Raw genomic sequence first — 21,884 nt, forward strand, 5'->3', positions numbered from 1 at the left:
CGACAGAAGGCATCAACAAGAAAAAAATGAGTGGCTTTAAAGCTTCATTTTCTTCGTAGTTGCCTTTCGTAACAGCGATATATTCTACTATGGTGCATCATGTATATTGTACAACTTTTAAAAAGAGCACAAATTGCATATGCTTCTTCTCAGGCACAGGTGCCACAAATTAAGAATTTGAGCATATAGGTTACTCCGAAAAAGAAACCACAGCATGTGCTAAGGCTTCAAGCTTACCCCTGTGCAGTTTTTCACTAATGCTCATTGGCCACTCATTGGCCATAGATCAGTTCACTTCTGTCAGTAGGGGCTGCAGGCACAACAACCGCAACAAAACCGCAATGTGACAGAGCCACCAGCCAGCCAAAAAAAAGCCAGCAGTCCAACATCATGAGCTGGAAGTGAAGAGTGAGGAAGAGCAGATGAGAGGGAGGGAGAATGTGAGAGTGACAGAGAGGCGAACAGAGAGTTAGAGGAAGGCAATGCCAACTAACTGCCACGTTTCCTGTACAATTTAACAAATCCGACAGGGTTTTCACTTGCTAAGAGCCTTCAGAGCTGCTAGTTCACATAAAAAAACCCCCACAAAAACTAATGCCTGTTTTCAGAGGATTTTTATATACATCCGATGCTTGCTTTGATTAACGCACATGCAAACATGACAGCCAGTCAAATAAAGTCTGCATCATGCATGGTTTCGAGGGTTGACAATGATGCCATTACATAGCTAAGGTTTCTGAAAAGCCTTCAGTATATTACAACCTGATAGTTTATGGTCTACTGCCATTTATTTCGGTGGTGTAACTCTAATCTGCTACATAAGCCACCCAAATACATGTTTTTTTCAGACTGTCTGGATCTATCAAATGTTGCACTCGATTCGGGGCTGCTTCAGAGGGACTGACATGCAATCAGAGGCCTGCGTGCCTGTGCCGAGGGAGCACGGTAAATTGTCAGCTGACGAAAGACTGGAAAGACCGTGTTTTGGGTTTGGTCCGTGAAGGCTTTAGCCGACAGGAAAGCGCCGGTGTTTTCCTCTCCATGGGGCATAATGGATTCTCCCCGCCAATGAAACATTATTCCGGCTGGCAGGCCGGACCGCCAGCCACCTGAGAGTCTTTCCCACAACACCCCCCTCTCCTAGTCACAGCCAAGAGGAGACCTCACTGGAGATCTGGGACAGATGGAAGGGTGAAGCGAGGATGGTTGAAGAGAGAATAAGTGTGCAGGAACAATGAACAGATGTTTAAATAAAGAGAGGGAAAGAGGAAAATTGGAATCACTTTCTGCTCAAACTACTATGGAAAATTGTTGATTTCTCAGCAATGAATCTAAGCCTCAGTGCCAAAGTCCGAACATGCTCCTAGAAACACACACACGCAACCATTCCATCCAACAATCAAATGAAACCCAGAGACACATACAGTGCCTCCCCTCCATTGCTGCATAACCCAACTCTTCTCCTCACTCTGTTGGCATCTATGCCGTTCTGAGATGCAACTTAAGAGCACTACACTTGACTGAAACAATGTCCTGTTTATTATTATTATATCAGCCTACAAACATACACGCTATGTCCACACACACATTTGGATTTCTGGCAACACCTGGTAAACCTCATGAAGAAATCGGTGTAGTCACAAACAAATGGTACCTTCTCTCATTGTCATCCAGGTGAGCAAACAGCACATTCTTGGAGATGGCCTTTGCCAATGCTGTCATGGTCTTGTAGTCCTTTGGGATCACCTGTGAAGATGAAGCAGTAATATATTGGGTAAAACAGACTATGACAACATTGTGCAGGTGGACACATGAATTAAACCAGCAAAAACACATAATAGGCTTCACTTCAAAGCATACTAAATTGAGTAATTAAAGAGCAGCGCATTGGCAAACACTTGAAAGACATATCCCACACGTGTGTCTGTGTATTCTGGGAAAGCCCATCTGTTCAGGGATTACACTCAAAATGTCACACAACCCTTAAAAAATTCAAGAGAGGCCTGAACTCATTCATAAAACATGCTTTTTCACGTCCCACACTCTGTGGGTTGTCTGTGTGTGTGTGTGTTTGTGTGTGTGTGTGTGTACGGTGTGTGTGTGTATGTGTGTGTGTGTGCTTGTGTGTGATTGCATGTGTGTGTAGCTGTGTGTGTGTGTGTGTGTGTATATGTATGTACGGTGTGTGTGTGTACGGTGTGTGTGTGTGTGTGGAAAATGGATTGCAAAGTCTGTAACCACAACAAAGCCACAGAAGTCGGTATTTTAAAAAAGACATCTTTGAAGAGAACTTGTGCTTTTTTCACACAGGGTGAGAAAGTCAAAAAGTGTAGAGAAAGAAGGAAGGAGAAAGAGTGACAAGAATAAACTAAATCCTAACAGAAGAACTTGGTGAGGAAGACGTTTGTGTGTGTGTGTGTGTGTGTGTGTGTGTGTGTGTGTCTCTGGTGTTGAGGGAGAGGAGGGGGTAGGCTGTAATTACGTTAAAGCAACAGATGTTTCCACATGAAGATGACCACGCAGCACTGTTCACATCATGCACACAAATACACACAGACCACATCACATACAACATAAAAAAGTACCCAATTTTTCATCTATCTGCAGAACTCGGGGCCTGGATACTCAGTGGACATAAAGAAGAAAGAAAGAGGCTGGCCTGGCTGAGAAATTAAGTTGGAGGAGGATGCATCCACCCTGAGAGGCTAAGTGATGAAAGTAATTTTCAGATTCAGACTCTGGGTCAGACACCTAATTATCCTCCACTAAGTCCAGCTCCAGTGCTGCCACACAGGGGATCATTAAATGTCATTGTGTCATCTTTTGAATAATTTCTTCTGTAACTTCTCACAGTAATTTTTAGATATTCTCTCCTAGCCATATTTGCAAAAGGAAAGATGGGTTAAAGCCAAGTGAGAAATGATTTCTTCATGATTTGAATGATACGCCTGCATGCACTAATTGGAGGAAGTCAATAAAAGTGTGGTGGTATGTGTATTCAATGGCAAAGCAACAGAGATAGGCTTGTGGGGTGCCTACTTACTTCAATGACTATATTATCTGTCTTCATACATCTCATAATTCAAGGAAATAAAGTGCTGCATTTAATTACACTACAAATCTGAGGCAATATCTAATTTCAGATATTAAAGAGGGTTTCCTAACTGGTTTCCAACATAAATCTGACGCCAGCTCTCCAATTCATTCCATTAATGTGATCTGCAGGATTGACAGACAGGACTTGTGATATGTTAGGACTCACAGCAGTGCTCCCTTTAATCAGATGAGCTGGTTAGCTAATTGATTGTGTTCTGTTAAACATACTGACAGTGGAGCCATTAATGAAATTGATGATGTGGTAAGATGTCAGCGCAGATGCACAAAGTGTGCGTGTAAATGTGTTTGAGTTATCTCAGTGTTCATCAATGGCCAGAAGACAGCCTTTTCTCTGATGGTCTGTGTGTGATAATTACATGAATTTGTTTATATTTCCGAGGCAGCTGATGTGGCAGCATGAGTCGATGTGTGCGTGTGTGTCTGTTCATGAGACAGTGACGGACAGTGAAGAAAAGGAGGCTGGAGATAGGAGCAGGCTTGTTGCCATGACACATGACTGCAGTGTCTCGGAGAGACCTCAGAGACATCAACACAATGCCCCCCGTGGGTGTGTGCACATACCTGACACACACACAGCATGCTCCAGTGGCCAAGCAATTACAGCGTGGTGACAAGTGGGTTCATGCAGTTGTGTCATTACCAAGCAATTAATGCCATGTCAGGTTAATTTAAATTTAACAAGCATGGTCATATTATAGCAACTAGTGTGTGTGTGTGTGTGTGTGTGTGTGTGTGTGTGTGTGTGTGTGTGTGTGTGTGTGTGTGTGTGTGTGTGTGTGTGTGTGTGTGTGTTATCTAAATGTAAAGAGGTGAGTTATAGTTCCTGGCAAAGAGCACTATTTCTTATCTTGCATGAAATTAAGGATAGGACACATGGCAGGTTGAAAAATGAGAGATAACTTTAACAGCTGCTTAAGAAATGATCTAAGCTTCTCTTCTCTTCAACTGGAGATGCAAATATAATAAAAGCATGAATAAAAAAAATTAAAGTTACTCAGACTTAATGTCAGGAAGTGTATTCACGTGCACATCTTTCTGTAATTACTATTTAATAAATAGCTGGCAGTTTAAAAAAAAATATATTGTTTTTTGCGGCTAGACTTCTTGTCAACACTGTTTTCATGGTCATGTACATGTGAAGAGATTTTCTTATTTATATTATGTACACAAAGAATAATGATGAGAAAACTGCCAGCAGCAATATTAATGGTAAAATTGTTAAATGTGGCAATGCAACATTTAACACCAAAACACTAAAATGTAAACAGAGCCTCAGCCTCAGTTTCAACAGATTATTTCATCATAACACACTTTTCAAGAGCAACCTTGTTACTTCAATTTCGTCGACATAAAGGACACCCAAAATCATCGAGTCAGTCATGTGTTTGATGTTAAGCCCAGTTAAAACAAATGGAAAGGCCTTTAATTAATGCAGAGTTGGTGCCTTTAACAGTTTATGTAACATCACAGAGTCAAATCTCAGCATCTGTACTGAACGCTCAGCAGCTGACTCACAGACTGCTTGTTTTTTGTAACAAACACACTAAAGTGGCTGAGTGTGTTTATTACTTGCTGCTGTCATACATTTATGTAGCTGATTTACACAAATTAACACAGCTGATGTCCCTTACCACTGCCATGTTGAATTATGAATGTGTCAACATTCATACTCTTCAGTGCGTGTTACAAAAACAACACTTATGTCCGATAAACAAACAAGAACAACCTCATTTGTATTCAGTTTTTTTTTTTACTTTATTTTTACTCAAACGTTAAAATAGTGCAAACATAAGCAATTGAGTCAATATGTTTTACTGTGCATGTTTGTGATGCCTTTGTGTATCTATGTGAAAACATGCTTTTGTATATCAGTGCATTTGTGTGCATGGTATGTTCTGATGTTTCTTTCAAGACTGACCTTGCGTACGTAACTGACAGCATCCTCTTCGGTGTAGACCTCGGCGCTGACCCCTCCTCTGCGGCGCCTGGCCTTGACAACAGGGTTGGGTGGTGGGGGAGAAATCTCATCATCATGTGAGTCTGACTGGCTGTTAGATTTCTGGCGAGCCATGATCTGCTTGCATTCTTCCTGTTAAGAGAAAAATCCGTTTATATTGGTTTAAATATAAAGAAGCAAATGGAATATCCAAAAGAAGTTCCCCAAATGAAAACCTTGTTTAAAAATATGTACACAATTTATTCAGATGCAACTTCTTCTTAAGCTTCAGCAGGATCATCTTATCATCGTATTATTTTACCTCAGAAACGATCAAATGAAGATGGACTGACAAACATTTTTCTAACGTCAAAAATGATGTGAACTCTTAACCAGGTCATAGAACACAACAGATCAGTTTAAATGTCAGAGGAACAACAGTGGAAACATCCGTGTCCTGAGTGCACATTGTTTGGACGTCTGGCTGCTATGGTATGAAGTAAAAGCTATTAAATATTAATATCTGCAGGTCTGAATATGCAGAGAGCAGAAAGCCCAGCCAGGTACTCTCCCCCTCTCAGATGATGAACAACAAGGAAGAAATAGATCAAATAAGAGACAGGATGCCTCCGGCTGGCTCGTGTTGCAACTGCTGAACGCTCTGCAGGGGATGAATTATTGATTGCACACTTGATTAACACATTAGCATATGTACACAATAAAACCACTGCAGGCTAGTTGATATGTGAGAGTGCTGCGAGCCAAGGGTAATTGATAAAAAATGTGCACAAACCAAGCAACTTCTTTGTTTATTACCTATCAATGGTTGCTGTGCTTTTTGTGTTTATTCCTTCATTTGAGTGCATCAATATGTCCAACTGCACCATCAGGACTGAGTTGACAGCAGTAATATACAGTTGAATATTTTTATATATACACAGACAGTGTCGTCTGCTGCTAAACTACACAGCTAATATGAGGTTAGAAATGAACAAGAGTGACTTAAGGAGACAAGACTTCAGACATGCAATTTGCAAACAGAAGCAATGCAGTGAAGTATACTATGTGGCGTCTGTAAAGTAGCGCAGACCCCACAAAAACAGAAGCAGAGGCAGAAATGATGTAAAAGTGTTGGAAGGTATTAGCTGGATGATTTGTCTGGTGGCGGCTCTTATCGAGTGCCATGACCTTTCCTGCTCCATCAGTTGAGCAGGTGAGTCACAGTCAAAACAGCACAGTGAGCTCCGGGTTTGGAACAGTGTGGGATTCTGTCTTCAGTTGTGTTATACAAAAATACCAAATAATGACAACTACCTGCTGTAGGTTGGGAAAAAATGGTAACTTGCATTGATGTCCTCCTAACGTCAAAGCTCTAATTTGTTATATCCCAAAGTAATGAATCAGATCAATACATGGCTTGAAATAATAATTTATGATTGTTTTGTTACCAATCCATTTTACCATTTTTACCATTTTACTTTAACATTTTGTATTGTGTCTCTTTTAATATCTAACAAACTGTTGATCATTAATACAGCACAAACAGTAATATGTTCAAACCACTGAGTTCTTCATAACTCTAAGCTTTAAAAGTGCAGATTTCAACAACAACAAATATCTGTGAAATAAAGCTAAACAACTTGACGCTCTGAATAACTTGAGCGTGCGGAGTCAGGAGAAAGAAGACCCACAGCAGCCAGGAGCCGATAGACCACTGTACGCTTTAAGCAGGGAGCGAAGGATGCTGCCACCTCTCTGCTAATTCACTGACACGTAAGGACAGAAAAGAACAGAGTGGAGGAAAAATGACTGAAGCAAAAAAGATTGCTATGACAGATGACGAGAGATGGAGACAGTGAGGAGGTGAAAAGCGCGACAAACAGAAAAGTTGCATCTAATTAGTACCTCACAACTCAGCACTTCTCTTCACATTGTTAGGAACAACAAACTGCTCCAGTAATCCAAACTTCACAATGTAACTGGGACAGAAACAGTAACACAGAAGCCAGTTGCCTTAAGGGCATTTGTCTGCTCGCTCTCTCATTTTGTGAGTTGCCATCCTTTCATTTTATAATCTTTTTTTCACAGTCTCCCTCTAATTTTTCGCTCCTTTCTCTGTCTAATTTGTCTCTCTCCTGCTAGTTATGGCGAAAGGTTTCTGCGATGCTTGGCACACTCTCTGCGTAACACAATGTGAGAATGCAGATCACACACAAAGACACACACACACACACACACACACACACACCCCCTTGCTTACGCAGAGTCACTGCCTGAGGGAACACAGCCAGCAGGAGGAGAGGGGTAGAGTCGGAGAATCTCACAAACACATGCACAGGCAGACTGCAGGGGGAGAGGGAGGCTCACACACTCCAGCTTAATCAAGGTTGAAACGTCTGCAATCCGATAACAGACTATCCTCTCTTAAGACAGAGAAGGCAAGTCCGAAACAAACACAATGCTTCCCTTTCTTTCATAAGTAAAAAAATACTTTCATTTTTCTTTCCTCAATACAGACAACAGTAGAAGTCAGACACACAGTTCGAACAGTTCTAGACGTTGTTTCTGTCTAGAACAAACACTAAGGGTCAATTGAACTATCACACCAAGCATCTTAATATGCAACAAAACTCACATTAAACTACAAAGCCAAGCTCTGGCAGGCTATCTAGAGTTTGTCGGCAAAGGTATTTACCATGGCATGAAGGGTCCCTGGCCAGGCCTGCTGTGACTCCCTCAGCCTGTCAGAGGCTCCAGGCATCAAAGCAAAGTGTGAGTGTGTCAATGTGTGCATGGAAAACTCATGGATCCCATCTCATACACACCTGACACACATGTCACACGACTGCAGCATCTTGCCATACAAGCACAGCGGCTGCTGTGTGTATGTGTGCGGGTAAGCAGAGCATCCAAGTTAGTGTGAGCGAGCGAGAGAGAGTGAGTGACAGAATTCCTGCAATCCCCACGACACGGCGGCTAAAGAACAAGGCTACTGATGGAAACACTGATCACAGCAAAAAGCCCGTCTCTCCATCGCTGCTGCGCAATTCTCTGCTTTCCAGCCTCTCTCCCCCTCTCCCTCTCTCTCACACACACACACACTTACAATCAGGTGGTGCAATGAGCAGGCTCCTCTCGCTTCCCCCTGTCACTATGACAACAGGGTACTGTGAGCATCCTGACTAGTTGGTTGTGAGTTTGAACGGGAAGCAACGGCGGCTCACACACCTACGTTCACACACAGCGGCGGTGACGCCTGTTGACAGATTGACTCTCTCTCCTTCTCTCTCATATTCAACAGTGACTCATTTCACCGAGAGGAAAACGTCACTCCCCTCAAAACAGACCTCTGAGTGTCTGCGTGTTTTGCACCAGCGTCAGGCTCCTAACAATCTCATTGGGCTACATTGTCATCCCATATATCCCTCATGTGTGCCAGTCTGTACCATGCAGTGTCTCCCTCACTCTCTACTGATCTCCAGCGACACCCGCATGCTTTCCTCTTAGGTCAGAGGGCCTGGGCATCAAGAGACGACTTTGTGTCTGCCTCCAACAAGTCTTCATTCTGCTCTTACATCCCCAACACACTGACAAAAGACTTGTGTGCAGTATGACTCAAATATGTTTGATGTTCCTCAAACCAGGTTTTTGTTTATCCAAGGTGAGCTTAACTGCAATGTGGCTTTACCCGCAGCAGAGGAACACCTTTTTTCATTATCTTTTCTGTAAAAACACACCAGCCCAGTAGTTTGAGGCACGGCCATTTATCATTCTCAGAGCTTCGTACAGTGGTGGCTAAAAAAAAACCACAACTGCAGCTGTGAGAACATTTTTCCTATTTTGCTATCTGATCCCAACCTGAGATTGTGTACTTTCTTTTTTTTAAATAACATTAGCTATAATTCCAGACACCATCTATTCTACTTATTTACCCGTATGTTTCCTACTCTAATAGCAGTGTTGATTAAAAGCTCCTTTGAGGAATTTTTAGTTTGTGGGGATTTTGGTTCCCCCTGTGGAAATCTTACCTCGCCAATATTGTCCTGTACATGCATAGGTAGTTTTTAAAGACAACAAATCTCACCCTGCTTACTTTTAACAATCAAATGTATAACTGAGGCTGTGTCTTAAGCATCTTAAGCAAGCTGTAAATCATCTCGTAAAACGCCTGCCCTGCGGCAATGGTTTGAGGAATTAAAAAATACTTCAGAAAAGTCTAGAAATAGTCATCTTGTTGGTAATGGAATGGTTTGCTTTTACAGGTCATAAAGATTCATCATTACTGACTTCAGTCTGTCTCATAAACACTTCAATATTTCTCTCCGGAGCTTTAAGGTTGTCAAAATGTTCAATTATTTGATACTTTTAGATACCATGTTTGTAAAATGACAATTCAACTTGTTGCCGGTTTAATTTTTACTAGAATTGTATCTAAGTTTAAGAATTCTGGTATCGTGACAACCCTATAGTACTAAAACCCTATCAGGGCTTCTCACCCCTCTTTCGCTCCAGCTCTTTGCTGCTCTTCCTACGTCATCATAAGCGGCTGGATGCCAAACAGAGAGAGGACAAAAGAGGAGACAGAGGACACAGGCGAGTGCAGGACACAGAAGCTCTGTAAAAAAAAAAAAAAAGTAGGCTTCCATTAGAGTCACAGCGACTATGTGAGATAAACCCAATGAATAATGACAGAGACAAAGGATGACACACTCTCTAAAACTAAAGTCACAGTTATTAAACCATTCAGTTTCAGCTCCTTCATGCATGGTAAAATGTGCAACACAGAGGAACAAAAATTATGACTAATACTCATCCAAATAGCTCTGACTAACAGACATTAATCAGGCCAACCACCCACACTTTACACAGAGTCTGTGAGTCCCTGTGAGAAGATCAGAGGGCTCACAGTGCACACACATCAAATATCTATTCTTCCATGAACCTCATTTTCAATATTAGTTAGAGAAAAGGAAAAAAGCCACAAGTGGTTACCTTACGTAGCCCTGATCCGTTGACTTACACAATTTCCATCTCCACCACCAGGGCTGAAAGCATGCGAGTGAAACCAAAACAACAAGGTGCCGCAGAAAACACAGACAAACACACATACACACACAGGTAATGAAGCATGGCGAGCTGATGCAGTCCACTCATCACTTTGTTCCACACCATTACAGCGGCACAATGGACAGAAAGTTTGCTTCTGTGTTAGGACTGCGTACTGGTGAGTGCTGACCTCCTGGCTATGAAATGATGTCCGCTCTCTTTATGGTTTGTACAACACAAACACAAAAACTTGTCTCCCCACCGAAACACAAGGTCTCCATTTGCGACATTGAATCACTGATCTTAATGCTTCAATATATGCCTGCTAAAAAAAAACATCAACAAACAGAAATGATAGCCTCCGTGCCACAACTGTCCACCAAATTCTAAAAGAAGCGTGTGGGGACAAGACTTGTCATGCGCCAAGTAGGTCACAAGTAAACAGTTACAACAATACGATGGCAGCTTCTGAGCAGACAGCTAATGACTCATAGCAAGTTTTCTTCAGTACTATATGAACCCTGTAGCCTGCTCTTTACATCACAACTACAATTTCTTCACGCTTGTTGTTCGATTCTTTGGAGTATTTTGAATGAATCTGAAGGATCCGTTTTTAAACCTATTAAAACTGCACATGCTGGATGCAAAAATAATGGAAAGGGGGAAGCTCTGGAAATGATTCTTGTAGTCAACTGACAGAAAATAAATCAATTCTCCAAGTCTATGAGTATGTAAAGTTTCTCTACTGGTATTGAAAAACACACTAAAAGCTCAGAAACATGTTATTATGTGGGGATCTATGAATATTTGAATAGTATGCGCCTCTACATCTCTGCAGATGGTCTGCATCTGGCGTGTGAAATGTACGGTTCCCGACAATATCAGAAACTTCATTGACGTAAACCTTTAGCCTTCACTTTGTGGATGAAATCGATACTGTTAAGATAAAGTTGGAAAATGATAGACTTGATAATCAGTCAAAGTACAAGCCTTTGTCATGAACTCTGTCACGTTGGTGTTCACCGTTTCTCTTTCTCTCACAAAGATTAGTTGTGGAGGGAGGAGTGATGCAACGGGCAGATGAGAGAGGACAAAGAAGGACCACCAGGAAAACAGACTCTTGGGGGCCGATTTACCTGTTAGGGGCCCCAAGGTGGGCCAGGGAGGAGGTTTAGGCCTGGGTCACTGCATGCACCCTAAGCTGATTTGACAAATACCCTGCTGCCAGCATGACTGTGATGAGTGAACATACAGACTGGAGACACTAATTACACTTTGTTACAGACCTTTGAGAAGCTTAAAGTGAGGGACAGACTGTGATGCCAATATATGAACACATACTGTACGTGTACACATCACTGACACACACCTAGACTGATCTAAACAAGTATAATGCAGAACAGGAAGGACAACATAACAGATAAATGGATAGATAATGTAAACCTACACCTAATTCATATTTAAATGCTTTTAGCAGACTCAACAAATAACCGACCCTGCTAGATGGATTCTCAATCAGAGGCCTTTAAAGAGTCTGGTGGATTTGTTATGACAGGTCCTGGTGACAGCTGAATGGTTGGCAACAGAGAAAGGCCTCTCATCTTACAAGGGACAGGGAGACAGTGGCTGATTGACTGATAGACACAGACAGACAGACTGACCAAGAGTTGATGCAGCAGGCTAGACATGCTCTGTGCAAACCTTTAAGACATAATAAGGAATGTGTTGTTCTCCCTATCAAGAGCAATACTCTTCACATATATGTTTGAGATGACAGAAACGTTGGGGTAATGTACATAAGTAAGAAAGTGATAAAATAGGGAGTCTAGGAAAGATAAAATACTTCTGTAAACTGAAGGGTTGCTGAATTGATGGGGCATGAGACTTGATGAGTTGCAAGAACATGGCTGCTAAGTAAAGAGACGGGGTTGAAAAGACAAGAGGAAAGTAGAATAAAGGAGGACGTGTTCAAAGCATCAGACCCAAACAGATTACAGCGCTGCAAGCATAATGAACAAAGACAACATTCTGTGATCAGAAGAACACACAAAAAGAGACCACAAACCAATTTGTGAATACAAAGAAGAGACTTTTTAGCAACTGAATACAAATGTATCTGGATTATTTTTAAAGTTAAGAACTGCATTCAAAAGCTTTCAAAAAACTATAAATGTTAGCAATGCAGTTTTCAGATTTTTAGTTATATCAGGTTCCAATTTTAAGTTTTCTTTTTTCTTAAAAAACTGCAAAATCATTTTGAATGACTCAAATGCAATCAGAATAATCCACAGACCTGACGATAAACATTCACTTTTCAGATGAGAATAATTTTGGTTGCAAACTTTCCAAAAGCTATTGCTAAGTCCCCCTGGTCACTTGTTAAACAAAAAAAACAAAACATTTTTACAGAATTGATCTGGGGACACAGCACCTACAAATGGGTCCTAAGTTCTGATTTGAGCACACACAACAGTTCAAAGCACGTAGACATCCAGACACGTTCATTACACTCATGTCTAAGCCCCATAAATATACAGATGGAGTTGAGGAGTGACGTCTGAAAGGCGTTGAACATTTGGAACATGTTATGTACGGATCAAAGTGTGATTTCCATATCACTGCAAACTAAGGAGGAGAGAGGCAGTCATCAGATGTGTTCATGAGAAAAGGTAACAGAAAGAAAAAGAGCAGAGAGAAAAGGAATGTGAGGGACCTTCTATGAAAACATCCAACTGCAAAAGTAAGCCGTTCTTGGATGCCAAAAACCATCGTTAAGCCAAGTGGAGATAGCTAATTCAATAAAACATCTGCAGGGGCAGCTGCTCACTTGATATGAATGACATGTCCACATTCACACATTCAGTCTTGGCACTTTCAGCTGGTGCTACTTCTCGGGCAGATCTTTAATAATGATGCAGACTGATTAGACATGTTTCCAATTCTGTAGTGCAGCATTTATTTGGCAGCATCATAAATACACTGCAGGAAATGCTCACTTATTATTCACATGATCAAGGCATAAACACTGCAGTGATAAACTGTGAATTGGAAAACATTATTGCTCACTGTTCATGTGCCACTATCGCTTACAACTAACTTTTGTGTAGATATCAAATATCTGTTTCACTATTTTTCAAGTTTTAGCATGACTAACACAAATCTGTTTGTCAATGAGAAGTGTTTTAGTCAACCAGTTAATTACAGAACTCAAGACAGCAGGCTATATTCAAGAAAGACATGTGAACATTAATATGCTGCAGACTTAAGAAACACACAAACAGATATGGAGATCTGCTTAAAGAAAGTCCTGACAGAATACTCACATAGAAAAAACAAGACACTGTAATGTGCCAAATAATTCAAGTTAACTTTAACAATTACACTGAGCTGAGCTGATGGACAAGGCGACATGAGTACACCCATCCAAGCTTCTGTTGTATGGATCAAAGTCATCATTACCAGGCGTAAACAGGCAGGATGAAAGGCAGTGAAAAGGCTGTTATTTTCCCATTCACAATGTCAGCTGAGGGCCATAGACATGTAATTACATCCAAACAAAAGTTAAAAACAATCTGGTCACACTGATGATTTAGCCTGAACACGTGTGTCTGTGTGTGTGTGTGTGTATGAGTACAAGAGAAACACCAAACAGAGAACAGAAAGACAGACAGGAAAGAAAAAATGTATGACAGTACAGGCTATGGGAGCGGATGCTGCAGAAACCAAGCGAGAGAAAATAGATTTCCCAGATAAGATTGTGAATGCCGTATGAAAGCGACCCGGTGCAGATATGAAATGAGCTTTGGTCTGGAAGGAGAATACCCTGATGATCTCATTTGCACACAGAAAAGCCTGAACACATGAGAGGAGAGAGGGAATAAACTTTGCGGATAAAGAGACTCATTGAACACAGTATAGTCCACCGTCTGTCCTGTACTGTTGCCTAGGTTACCACCTCTAGTAGGCGATGAGTGCTGACGAATATGGCTGAGAGACAAAAGAGAATCACAGAAAAACATTGGTGCAGGGTGAAGTGAACCAGCAATGTGATGACTAAAAAGTGTATTTTATGTTTGTTGTTTGTTTTGTTTTTTTCAGAAACTGCCAGAATCAGAGACAGGACATGAAACCTCTGTCAGAAAATCATGGCAAAATCAAAAGCTGCTCTTATTTTATTCTGAACATGACTGCCCTAAAGATCTAAAGACAATATCATGATTTTTTTTAAGAGATAGACCACTGATAAACCCAAAGAAAAACAAGACAAAAATAAGGAAAAATAGATACAAAATGGAGCCTGTAGTCCTAAATCCAGATTTAATGGACATGGCTTGTTGAACTAAATGTTGTCGTCAGAGACAAAAAGGAACACAATAAGCTTCTTAAATAACTGCAACGGCACAAACACACACATAGCCTGTTTCAATTCCACAATTGACCAACCTCTCAACACAAGCACAGATTTGAACGGCCGGACTGGAATAGTGTTGGGCAACAGTGGCCCATAGGGGACTGAAAGTCTGCATGTCTTTTTTTAATTCTAACCACTTGTATACACTGAGCAATTTCAATGACCACCATTCAGCAACATTGTCAAGCCCGGTTTCTTAAGCAATCCCTACTGTCTTCAACAATACCAGTTTTATCCCTGACTTTGAGTTGCATATATTTTAACATACTACCATCGTGTCATTGTGTTCATGTGCACACACACCCTCATAGTCTTAAATTGTGTTAAGATGACAGCTTGCAGGTTGTTTACATGTCCTGTTTGCAAGTCTAATAGTATGGCGACATCCATTCATTAATATGAAAAGTAAGATCACTATAACTTGTAGGCTTTTCTTCTAGTAAACAATCAGCAAATGTTTATACAGTTACGTGTAGAATGTGTCCTAGATATGCATCTTATTAATAAAAGGCACTTTTTCTTGAAGTATAACTCCGCTGCTCTAGATAATAAATATATCCTGTTATAAAAACAGCTGTGTTACATGGAGATGTTAGTTTGACGTCAGACCCTCGCTGCTTAATGTTTTATGCATTACACACCTAGCAACACAGAGGGAGATTTATGAGTGAAACAGCAAATCCCCCCCCCCCCCCCCCCTGCACACCATCCTCAGAGCCTACAGGTGAGTGCAGGAGTGGAAATGAGGCTGATTAAATGTAAGCAGCAGCAGAGATTAGGGTGATACTCCTATGAAAGGTGGAGCAGCAAGCTCGAGCAGAGCACGACAGCTTCAATACATGAACTTATTGCACAGAACATGATGGATGTGTATGTTAAGAGTGAAGCATACCTCATGTAATGTTTTCCACCAGTGACAACTTATTCATCATACCACATGTAGCCACTTACAAATCTCTAGATTTCTTGGAAACAGAGGCCTATGTGTAATATTGCCTATTTAACCATGCTTGCTATGTATAAAGTAATAAGTTATACTGTTTAAGTAATACCGACACTGGGATGGTCGTCGGTTCAAGTCCCGGTGCGGACCAAATCTGGTAGTTGGAGAGGGGCCAGATCACTTCCTGAGCACTGCAGAGGTGCCCTTGAGCAAGGCACTGATCCCACCCCCCACCATCAGCCCAGGAGCGCCCACGGTGGACAGCTCCCTACTCTGGCATCTCTCCATTAGTGCATGTCCATAAGTTCCTGTTTGTGCATGTGTGTATATTTCAGCCTGTGTGTTGCATGACTTACAGAGTGTAAAAACTGAAATTTCAAGAAAGTTAATCTTAATCTTACATGTAGCTCACTTGTAAATGTTTTGATCTTGACAGAAAATCTTTGTGGCTCATTTGTTATTGAGATGAGACACGCATAGGACAAGTGTGCAGAGTGTCATTTTACGGCATGAATCAATAACAACTTAACACTGTGTGCTTCTGCTCAGCTCTGTCACATCCATTAGTATGCATGCAGCCTCTCTGACGATGCAGCATTACAGTCCAAGCTCACAGCAGCAGTAGCTCCACAATCATAGATGAGTTTTCACCCCTCTCCCTCATGTCAGCACCCGATCCAGTCTACTATAGCTCACAAATGAATAAAGAAGTCTGTATGACGTACAAGCACAAAGATGGTAGCCTGACCTTGAACTTCACTTGAGTAGCTAATTCTTTAACTACAGATCATATAAATAAGAGCATTATTTATTTATTATCTGAAAGCAATGCCATTTGTAAAAGTATCCTGAAAATTACAAGTTCAAGTTTAGAAATAAGACTATTTACTTCTGCTCAAGTTGTGTATTATATTTTAGGTCAATGTCATGTTTTTAAAACTGGACAAAAAAAGGTTGAAAAAAGACATTTCACGTTACATTAGGGTCTCTTTGAAGCTCCTCTGTGGTCACAGCATTGGTGTAGCTTGGTTTCAGGAGTTCAGCTTGTTTACCGTAAAAATTTTCAGCAGTTTTAATTCCTTACCAGTTTTTTAACAAGGGTCAAAATAATAAACAGAGGTCACCTCCTCTCTAAAAAATGGATCTGGAAATTTAAAAAAATCACTCAAATAAAGCAGGTTAAAATATAAGTTACATAATTATCTTCATCAAACACAGGAAGAAAAGAAGAGCTGCAATCTGAACATAGACTGCTTAAATAATTGACAGAACCAACATGACATCCCAGATTGGGTTTCTATTTCCTGCCCTAAAACATTGGCTTCATGTGTCTGATTAGTCTGTCTGGGAAAAAATATATACATGAATGAAAGAATGTCATTGTATCTAACACATATATATATATATTTATACAAAGCATAATTTCTACAACCACTGTAAAGCTTTTTTTGAGGACAGTTAATGATCAGATCAGATGACTCTCACATGCTATCACACACGCTTATAAACACATCACTGCAGCAGGGATGGAGACCCTCCTCCAGGCATCAAGATGCTGAACTTAAGCCCTGCTCTTATCTTTTCGTCTCTGCACAATCACGTCTCTTGTTCAAGACTTTTTACCAAGGCCTAAACTCTCCTAATGCTAACAGTGATAGCCTACAGCTCCACACTTAAAACACCTTTGTGACCTTTTCATAACAGAGCCTATTGTTTAAACAGACAAAACTCATGATTCACTCCTGAGCAAACTACGCATCTGCATCTCTGCTCAAAGCAAAACCTCAGGGGGGAAAAACATGCACCTAGACTCAAATTTGGTGATGCTAAACGTCATAGACAGCCTACCTTGCATATAAGTCAAAATAACACTTATATAGACACACTTACACAATCTCATCTTTGTAGGTAATACCTTTGAATCCACAGACGTCCTAGAAGTTATCTCGCACCAACAGCAACTTATAAATCAAGCAGGAGACAAAGAAGCACCTTTCTTGTAAAAAGCATCTTGTGAGCCAGAGCCAACACATCAGCTGAACACAGAGACACACACTCTCTGAGCAGTCACGTTGTTTGTGGGCCACAGGAAATGTGCTACAGAGGTTGCCCTTGCTCTAACCCATTTTCTAGTTACGACGATCTGTCATTTTAGTGTTCTCACACAAACCCTCTCTTCTCTATGTGGCCGCTATCTTTCAACGGTTGTGTCACCTATTCTGAGAGACAGGTTCCCAGAGCCCTCAAACAGGACACCAGCCTTTTATGGGTGATCCTCTCATATTCCCTAATGGAGTATCCCATTATAGGATGAAAAATAAAAGCTCTTGTGGAACAATGCGAGAAGAGAACAGCCTTTTATTAAACCGGCATCTAAGCTAGTTGGCATGTCCTTTGCCTGCGTGTATGGGATGCTGTTACAAACAAATATACCTGGCTGTGTAAAGTTTATGGTACATGTGGATACCAGCATGTGAAATACCAGTACATTCAATGTGTATTTAGACACACAAAGCAGTGCACCTTGTAAGTTAGTCTGTGATAATTGGTGAAAAAATGATGATACATGGTGAGGAAATATCAGGAAAACTCAAAGAATAAATGAGAACTAGAAACTGGCACATTCTGCATCAAACATTCACGTCACATATTGGTTAAAGGTACATTAAAATCAAGTGCTTCTTGTTAACTGCACACATTAAAATGAACACAGGGCCCAGCATTACAAACAGTGAAACTCAAAGAAGCCAAACGACAAGAGTCTTTTATCACCAACCTTCTCCAGCTTTTCAAAATGTTCCCGCAGGAACTTCATAGGACGCTCAGGCTTTGCGATGCAGAGGTTCACAATGCACTCTTTGAGGATCTGCTGGATGTTGTGCTTCTGCACGAAGATTTCACAGCCCTTCAAACTTTCGTCTTCTTCCAGAGTGGAGGAGGAGGTGGCCATCTTATCTTTTATCTCTGTGGTGGTGGGATAAAAAAAAACAGGGTGGACCATGAGCGGAGGGGAGGGTAAGCAAAACAGAGAAGGAGGTAGAACTGGATAGCAGGGAAGAAGGGGGTTGAGGAAAACATATAATAAAGAGGAGGGGCAAATGCATTTCATACAGTTTGATAAGAGAAAGGTAATGTGGGAAGGATGTGAGCGAACATTTTACCACTTGTTGATGATGTTTCCTGTCAAAGACCTATTGCCATTAACCTTTGTGAGTTTGTAATGCCCTGAGTAAGACATTATGTGAAGTGAAGGTGCAAATCTGATAAGGTGCCAAGAAGTTTATGGTGCCTATCTATTTATTTTTTGGGTTTTATTTTGAATTACAATAAATATTAAACAACATATTCCGGAGTAATGGCGAGAAACACATGCCAGCTGAGAATTGCAAGTTTTAAAACTGTATAAGTCATATTACTGTGGGCAGACAAAGTGTCTGAAGTTTAGACTTTAATAAACGTTTAATGTCCTTATTGTTCTATAGACTCGATAGAAAATGCTTTTCATTATTCTGCGTAAATATGACCTGGTTTAAGGTTGCTGGATGCAAAATACAGCAGCATAGAAATTGTGTCACATTTTGCATTGTCCTGCATGGTGCATGCAATTGTCGGCGGGCATGCGTTTCTCAGCACAACACCGGATTACCCTGTTTTAACTCTGGATCCTAATCTCATCTGATCGACATATTTATGGTAAAATTTAATCACATCCCAGGCCAAACATACTCATCATTTACCTGTGTCTTCTATATGCAGGTGAACCAAAACAAGGGTGTTTATATTATTTTTTAACTAATTCATTAATATTTACCAATAACATTTAATAAAAAATAACAACTCAAAACACATCTGATGCTTGACAAATGCATGACTATCTGTGTCCTTATAGCTCTACAGAAATAAACCTCTGTCATGAATAATGAAAATATAAATGCAAAACATGTTTATCAAAATGAGACATTAAATATGCAGCAGTGTATATATATCAATAATATCTATATAATGTGACAGCAGCTATGGTTATGTCATCATGCAGTTATGTCAAATAAAAACAGTTTCTATGAATCAAAGCAAGCCAGGAAACTGTGCAGGTGTAGCTAACTGTCAACTAGCCTGTATCACTTCCTCAAAGGGAAATCACGTTTACGACAAATTGTTATTATACCGCATTATAAATGAAATAATTCATGACTTTATGACATGACATCTACCGAGTTTATTTACGGCAAATAACAAAGCAGCGTTCACAAAACTATTCTGAGATTAAGGAGGTAAGGACTCAGCACCTGTTCAGTTGCATACAATAGACAGCTAACCGAGCTAGCTTTGCTAATCTTAGGTTGACAACCAAACCACAACCAAGGGGAATTAAAGAGAAATAAACACTGTCATGGGCCCGGTCGAGACCACTCATTTGTGTTAATACAAACACAGTCCAGTTCTCTCGCTGGTGTCCCTACCGTTATGTTTGGAGGATGCTCAGAGAGGGAAAACACCTCGCTGGTGGTGGGAGGTTGGAGAGGAGTCGTTTGGTAGATGGGATGCTGCTGCTGCTCTGCCTCTCTGCTACCTCGGCTTTACTCTGCGTCAGTCCCGATGACGTCAATCTGTCAACTCGACCGCAGCGGCACGCTCTCTCGAGGCCAGCAGCAGCATTGGGCACGCGCCGGCCCATCTGCAGGTAATAAAATGTTTAAAGGTAGCATCCACACTGAAGAGTGTCGATTTGAAGTTTGATTGTTTGTAATAAACAGCGTATGAATAAACAGACAGAGGAGCAGGGACTATAATTATCTACTAAACGGGCTATTTAAGTCTTTTTCCAGAGTGAAAGACATCTTTTGGGAAAACAAAAGGGTTAGGCACCCTACACATTTTGTTTTCTTACACATTAAGCTTCCATAGAGAGCACTTTCTTTCATTTGCTCCACAGTTATTTCAAATATGAAGGCCCTTAAATAGAATAGAATAGATTTACTTTATTGATCCCAAACTGGGAAATTGTGGCGTTACAGCAGCAGGTTGTCCAAACACACAATATGAGAAAAAAAACACAATATTAGTTAATTTAAACACAATATGATATTAAATAGATTTCTGCACATTGTGCCATCCATTAGGTATTTTCACCAGGTTGTATTTAGAGGGCAATTTAAATGTTCTTTCCCAAACATGAGGGCAGCTGGGGGAGTCTTTAAAAAATGAAATATAGGCTCTATAATAGAAAATGGAATAGCCTTAGTCAATATATATATATATTTTAATTACATATTATCATGTCACTAAAACCAAGACATTTTGTAGGATTAAAAAAAACGTTTTTGAATGTGTCATTTGGAAGCTAGACTCTAACATCAGATAACAGAAGGATATTGTGATATTTCTGAAGTCCATTCATTGAGTGAGACCTATTGTTTCTTATTCAGGTGAGTAAAGGCTGCTTTGAAGTGCAAGTTAATCAAATCTCTCAATAACCATCAATCAACCTAAAACAAATGATTTAACAATAATTAAATGCCATTTGTGCATCCCCAACAGCAGAAAATTAACTGCTGTCAACTTGATGTCAATTAACAGTTGACTGTGTTCAGAAAATATGAATATAATGTGCAATATCACTAAAATAAAAAGATATATACAACTACTCAATGCAAATGTTAAGTAGGGATACGGAGTGTGCCTGTTTTCACTGGTTCAAAGTTGCATGATTGTGCAAAATTAAATACAGACAGATTCATCCCAGTCCCTATGCATTAGTGCAAACAAGTAGCCTATATTGAACACACTTAGCCCCTGTAATAGAAATCTGCTAAGATGACCTATTAACAATGTTAGTATCTGATGTCTTTTTGCAACACGTCAGTTTTAGTATCAGAATTGAATATTCTTACATGACCATCCTCAAATCTTTTTCTGTAGCGATCAAGGGTGACTCCCTCGTATAATTTATGTTGGACCTTGAACTTGCCTCCCTTTCTCATGTGGGGGGTTTGACCACCTGCACCCAGCGAGGGACAAATAAGCTGCTACTTATCAACACTCCTGTCCTGTACACAGTTAATCCTTTATTGCCATAAGCCTTTCAATAAGTAAAACAACTTTGTCGTTTTTGGATCTTTATTTTTCATATTTCCACAACCCCTTAATTTTTATAACCTTGGGCCACAGAGACTTTTGCTTTAGCCTAAATAGATCACCTATGAGTTAAATAAATAGTCTTACAAGATAAATCAACTAAATACTTTGCTTAAGTGGTGCATATTAACCCTGTAGGCCTACCTTTAAAACTACTTCCATAATTATTGTTAAATACCATCTGAGTAAGGCTATATCTGCAGAAGAATTTAAACATTCACACTCAACACTGACTACTGGTCATTATCTCATGGCCTTTCAAACCCTCAAAACTTTATTTTTGGCTCTAAAAACTC

The 21,884-nt window shown here is 40.4% G+C and overlaps 1 protein-coding gene across 4 annotated transcripts in view; it reads right to left on the reverse strand.

The window, feature by feature from the left end:
• prkar1b (protein kinase, cAMP-dependent, regulatory, type I, beta) overlaps positions 1-20,069 on the reverse strand; it is a 62,000-nt gene extending 41,931 nt beyond the window's left edge. Inside the window, exons 1-4 of one of the 4 annotated variants that reach the window (XM_020647577.3) lie at positions 19,914-20,069; positions 18,230-18,417; positions 5,036-5,206; positions 1,655-1,746 (exon numbers count right to left, since the gene is read on the reverse strand). In XM_020647577.3, the coding sequence (XP_020503233.1) occupies positions 1,655-1,746; positions 5,036-5,206; positions 18,230-18,403 (437 nt within the window). In that variant the 5' untranslated portion in view covers positions 18,404-18,417; positions 19,914-20,069. Of the gene's footprint in view, positions 1-1,654; positions 1,747-5,035; positions 5,207-7,748; positions 8,132-8,159; positions 8,300-18,229; positions 18,418-19,913 lie in introns of those variants that run through there. The other 3 variants (XM_020647591.3, XM_020647582.3, XM_020647599.3) reach the window with 3 other exon arrangements.
• Positions 20,070-21,884: the final 1,815 nt, after the last annotated feature.

This window comes from Labrus bergylta, chromosome 16 (genome assembly GCF_963930695.1).
Source record: "Labrus bergylta chromosome 16, fLabBer1.1, whole genome shotgun sequence".
Lineage (NCBI taxonomy): Eukaryota > Metazoa > Chordata > Actinopteri > Labriformes > Labridae > Labrus > Labrus bergylta.